Here is a 6,000-nt window from a genome sequence, read left to right as displayed (position 1 = left end):
TCTGCAGCGGATAGGCACTTGGTGCAGGGAGTGGCAACTGACCCTTAACATAGACAAATGTAATGTATTGCGAATACATAGAAAGAAGGATCCTTTATTGTATGATTATATGATAGCGGAACAAACACTGGTAGCAGTTACTTCTGTAAAATATCTGGGAGTATGCGTGCGGAACGATTTGAAGTGGAATGATCATATAAAATTAATTGTTGGTAAGGCGGGTACCAGGTTGAGATTCATTGGGAGAGTGCTTAGAAAATGTAGTCCATCAACAAAGGAGGTGGCTTACAAAACAGTCGTTCGACCTATACTTGAGTATTGCTCATCAGTGTGGGATCCGTACCAGATCGGTCTGACGGAGGAGATAGAGAAGATCCAAAGAAGAGCGGCGCGTTTCGTCACAGGGTTATTTGGTAACCGTGATAGCGTTACGGAGATGTTTAATAAACTCAAGTGGCAGACTCTGCAAGAGAGGCGCTCTGCATCGCGGTGTAGATTGCTCGCCAGGTTTCGAGAGGGTGCGTTTCTGGATGAGGTATCGAATATATTGCTTCCCCTTACTTATACCGGCCGAGAAGATCACGAATATAAAATTAGAGAGATTCGAGCGCGGACGGAGGCTTTCCGGCAGTGATTCTTCCCGCGAACCATACGCGACAGGAACAGGAAAGGGAGGTAATGACAGTGGCACGTAAAGTGCCCTCCGCCACACGCCGTTGGGTGGCTTGCGGAGTATAATTGTAGATGTAGGTAATCCAATCTGGTCCAATCGAACACCTATCCGATGTCATTGGACAACAACTCCAGTACCATCCACAATCAGCATTGCCCGCCCGTGTACTGACTGACGAAATGCATCAGGCATGGAACTCGATCCCACAAACTGACACCTGTTACATGTACAATACAGTCCGTGCACAGTTGCATGCTCGTATTCAATATGCTGGAGGCGGCACTGGTTACTGATGTACCAGCATTTCACATGGGGTACATTAAACTGTGATCTTGCAACGTTAATCAGCTAAATATGTTACTTAGACACATGTATCCCTAATTATCATTGTCCTACTTTTATTATTTTTCAGTGTTTCAATTTTTTTTCTGTCAGTGTAATTCTTGAATTGTCTTTCTTTCTAGGTGTTTTTAATTTTCTTCCGGTCGTCTCTCGCACCTCCCCCGCGTCCACGCCCTCGGCTGGGGCCTGTCTCGCCACCCACTCGGCACGGCCGCGGTTCGGCCGGCAGAGTGACCGCGGCCGCAAGGCGCGCCAGCTGTGGCAACACTGTGCGACGGGGCTGGACGCGCTTCTTTTTTTCGGCGCCCGCCGTGCGTACTACCGACGGCCGGCGCCGGCGGACGGGGGCGGCGCTGGCGTCGCGCGCGTGCGCAGGCGCGGGGCGTCCGGCGGCGGCGGCGGCGGCGGCGGCGGCGGCCGGAGGCGGCAGTCGAGCGCGCTGATCGATAGCGGCCGGAGCGGCGCCGCAGCAGCTGCCGGCATGGCCCCCACGTCCACCTAGCGGCATGCCCGCGCCGCGGCCGGCGCGAGGACCCGGGCCCGGCCCGGGCTGCCGCCGCCCCCGCCTGCGCCCCCGGCTGCTGGCCGCGCTGCTCGCGGCGGCCGCCCTCTTCTCCGCCGCCGCCGCCGAGAAGAACAAGTACTGTGAGTACGGCCGCCGCCATCTTCCGCTCTGCAGCCCGGCCGCGCCGTCCGAATCGAACGCGCCTCGCGTCGCCTCGCCTCGGCTGCCGCCAGCGCTGCCCGATATCTGGCGCGAGGCTCGCGCCGCACCGTAACGTAACGCTGCACGCCGTGGCGCCTCCCGCTCGCTCGTCGACGTTCTCTCGTGTCGAGTCGTCTGCGCGTCTTTCGGCCCCTCTAGTTAACCACTAAGAACTCCCGCGGCTCTCCCCATTAAGCGCATTCATTACTGCAAAAGGCGACGGAGACCTGTTCGTAGATTTGATTCCCGTTGCAGGCATAAAAACGGCGGTTTAAGGGCAAGATCATTATTCGCCCTGTGTGATTCAGTTGAAAGCTCGCAACGTAGGACTACTCTAAAAATGCTCAATCCGTCCGACTGCTGCTCCTTCGTGAATACTTGCGGTGTCATTTTGCTCAAGTGTAGCAGACGCCTACCAAATACGACTAACAGGGGTACTCAACGTATGCAACACCGCGAAGGGTCACAGGTTTTCCTGGACCGTGATAAATCGTCAAGGCACGCTGAGAAACGTGAACTGATAGACCATTCATGGTGAACTCGAATTACATCGTAAAAACTTACTTACAAAGTTGCAGCAACCACCTTTAAGCGAGTTATCTAGGAATACACTACAACCCTCAACTTATCGCTCCTGTAGGGACAGTGACGACAAGATTAGACTAATCGCAGTGCGCTCAGAGATGTTTAAGCGGTAATGCTTCCCACGCTTCATACGTGAATGGAACGAGAAGAAGCCCTACAATGGGAACTACCGTCTGCTGTGCATTTCACAACGAAGTCGCTTGCAGACTGTAGTTGTAGACGTAACTTAAATGCTAGTACACCATTCTCCTATCGCTAATGTCGATTCTGAAAACAGGAGCGGCTATTTCCCCTTCAGTACGTCCTCACATGTCCTGAAGAAGCTGAGTGCGTCCCATCCCAGTGCTCCCATGGAGGAAACCGTGAGTCGAACCGTGGTCATATTCCCTCATAAACATCGCACAAGCACACTTTCTCTAAAGGTCTTCATACAATACTTTTCCGTGGTCATTGCATTCGCTTAGTAGATCGGAAACGCAATTCAGTTTTAGTATTTCGATGAGTTCTCTAAATGCATTAGCAGGAAAAACAGATATTCACATGTGTTTCTTTGAAATAAAAATGCTACCTCTAGGAGCTCTCGTATAACTTAAGATATATGTTGTAGAAATTGTACTATAGACAATTTCGTAATATCTACGTTCGTCATACTGAAAAACGATCATCGGCTTTACAGGGCTATCGAATGGACTATACGTACCAGTGTGGTTTAATTGATCACCGCGTCCAGCCTGACAGAGTTAGAGGTTCACTACTGTCGCTGCGTGGGTGGAATCACAGGCTGAATGTGATTTTGTTTCCTACGGCCGCTAATTGTGATGCTGTCAGTGTTACTGCAGAGTTCTGAAGTTATTCCAGGGCTTAATGCAGTAAATCAAGGGAAAGGAACGATTGCTCTGAACCGCTCGTATTATGCTCAGAGTCGCTCATACGATCGTTTTAGAGGGCTTTTGCATTCGCATAGCGTTTCGGATGAGCCACTCAGCGTCAGTTACTAGCGTCGCTCAGTAGCAAACGTAAACTTGTTCGAGGAAGAAGTCGGACTTTAAACCACTCGTAATTCTGAAATGACGGAGTACGTTACCACCGTTTACCAAAGTCAGAGGCACAACATTTTTGCTAGAAGATATATGTTTTATTCTCTGTCAGTCCTGTGGACGCTCCAACATTCCACGAACGTGTCTTTCGTCCTTCTATACGAAGTTTACGTGGCTAACGATGCGGGCGCGCAGTTTTGACTTCTAATTAAACAATTTTCCGTCGTATTTATTGCAAGAAGTTTCAGTGAACATTGTATCATGTAACTGATCATTATTTTTGATCGGATTAGGCAGAGAGAATGAAATGTGTAATGGACGGTGACCTGTAGCTCAAGCGAAATTTTTACTGGCAGACGGATGAAGCCGCAATTAAAAATGAGGAGTTAGAGAAGAAAGTATCGAATAAACCTCGTGTTTAAGCTCTGTTGTCTGTTAGTGTAGGTCATTACTATACAGCGAAGCCACACACGTCCGGCGCTCTCCAACATGTGCGTTGTGTCTCAACACAGGCTGTTCGCTTGTAGCTACGAGAGCGCAGACACGAGGTGTCACATCGCGGTCACAGCGGGCCAGTAAAAAGTGCCGGATCAGTTAGAGCCTGGTGTCTTCTTTCCAGGCATTTAGTCAGAGACTGTAGTATAGTAGCGTGTGCTTAGGTTCACGTTTAGGGATTGTGATGAGAACTTAGAACGTTAGCTAAGCACTAAGCCGAATTTCCGTTTCGGCAGTCCTGGAAAGGTATCCGATACCAGCAGATAAACTCCGAAGCCTACTGTAAAAGCCAAACATCATACATCCTTCTAAACTAGAACAGATGATCTTCGTCTTAAGCTCAAATAGAAGAACAGGCTAATGATGCCGAAGAACTCTGTTTTCGTGGACATGCCGCTACACGGGAGCCACTGGTCCAACGATCAACCGCGCGACATCGCTAAGAATGGAGCAGGCAGCGCCGTCCCCCATACGTTGAGTAGTGGAGTGAGCGGGTCGCGATCCGATGGGCGTGTGTGGGCTGCGCGTGAGCCTAGCGGTGGTACTTGGCAGTGTGTGGTTGCAAGCAGTGAAAGTCGTTGGAGGTGGTTTCGCGGGGGAAAGTGGGAGAGGGGAGGGTTTCTCTGATTTTGGCACAGACTAATCGCTTCGGCGGTTGACTTAATGGATACAGAGTACTGCGGGAAGACCTGAGCCAATGGAATATTGTTTATGAGTACCATTACGCATCTATTAATGACTAAAGAAAGACTGCCTTGTGACTGGACGCGGCATTGGTTGATTTGCTGGCTTGTACCACTCTAAGGCCCGACCTGACGCTCTTGGTACAGATTTTTTTCTACTCGCTTCGGAATCTACGAGCAACTGCCCATTACGATTCATGAAGACTGGAAACAAATTACACCTTTTATTGTGTCGCAAGCTGCTGCAAAGTCTACATCTAAGGTTGAACGCAGAAATAGTAGCAACAGAAGGTCATGTTCGCTATTAGTTATTTGGCTGTCGACTTTGAAATTCGATTTGTGGGCGCAAAGTTTATGTTCCATGCTTCACATGGTACAACCCCCATTAGTTCCTCTAAAGGACTATATAATTTTTTCCCCGTGTCGTACTTCAACACTGAAATTGCAGATTCCCTTAGAAATACCGCACACATAATAAATTTCACGTCTTTAGTCACGTCCGAAGTATCCCAAATTTCTGTTCTCACATAAAATCTATGACGACAACTCTACTATATCTTCGTATACGTCGGTGCTTGCTTTAATTTTCCAGTATGTGTTAATTATTAGCAAATTATGACCAGAAATGATGCTTTACTACGTTTTGCAGCCTTATCTACAACGAAGTTGTGGGGAACTTGTTCTCTTATACTGAAAGAAGACGTATCATACTTCAGTAAACAGATGCAGTAAAAATAACACGATAGCCGTAATAAGAATGTTGGAACGGTAACGTTAAATCGGAAGATCGTGTACCTTAATGAATCATTTTCTTTATGCTGCCAAAATTACTGCATATATTCTGCCGACGTTTAAGCGCAAGTAGAAACAATACGTATGCAGTGCTCTGACTGTTAACATAGTTTTCTGTCACAGGTGAATTTCTGTCGAAGTTCTATTGAATTGGTGAGCAGGATGTGTGGGCTGCATGTAGCATCTTTCTAGATACTCTCAGGACGTACAGTTAGAGACGGGTAGATAACGATTTCAGTCTGAAATGTACGCCACAAATGAACCGTATTTGGATAATGTCCCATTCTCTACATCTGATAGGTGGGAGATCGATTTTAATTTATTGTGAATGTATTAATTACTACTATTGTAACCGTATGGTTGTTATGTTACGAATGCCCAGTGCTAAGACGTGCAAATAATGAACAATTCTCAAGAGTCACATTAAACACCCGTTGTAATGCCGTTCTGCTCCTACAACATCAATTATCATTGGGCATTGCTATTTCATTTGTTCGGTGGTAAGATATGAATACTTGTCAGGGTAACAGAAAGCAATTATCGGTATTTCGCAAGAAAATGAAATTCTCCTTATGAACTGTTTGTTCTTTTAAAGTGAAAAGTTTACATCTTCAAACACGATTTTATATTTATACGATTCTTTACCGAACGCTCTCAACACGACCTGTGAGTTTACAGGGGAAATCT

The 6,000-nt window shown here is 47.6% G+C and overlaps 1 protein-coding gene across 1 annotated transcript in view; it reads left to right on the top strand.

The window, feature by feature from the left end:
• The first annotated feature begins 1,521 nt into the window (after positions 1-1,521).
• LOC126485076 (uncharacterized) overlaps positions 1,522-6,000 on the top strand; it is a 320,715-nt gene continuing 316,236 nt past the window's right edge. Inside the window, exon 1 of the mRNA XM_050108679.1 lies at positions 1,522-1,660. Within this exon, the coding sequence (XP_049964636.1) occupies positions 1,522-1,660 (139 nt within the window). The remainder of the gene's footprint in view (positions 1,661-6,000) is intronic.

Source organism: Schistocerca serialis, chromosome 6 (assembly GCF_023864345.2).
Source record: "Schistocerca serialis cubense isolate TAMUIC-IGC-003099 chromosome 6, iqSchSeri2.2, whole genome shotgun sequence".
Lineage (NCBI taxonomy): Eukaryota > Metazoa > Arthropoda > Insecta > Orthoptera > Acrididae > Schistocerca > Schistocerca serialis.
The sequence above is the reverse complement of the archived record's forward strand: the minus strand, read 5'-3'. Positions and strand labels throughout refer to the sequence as shown.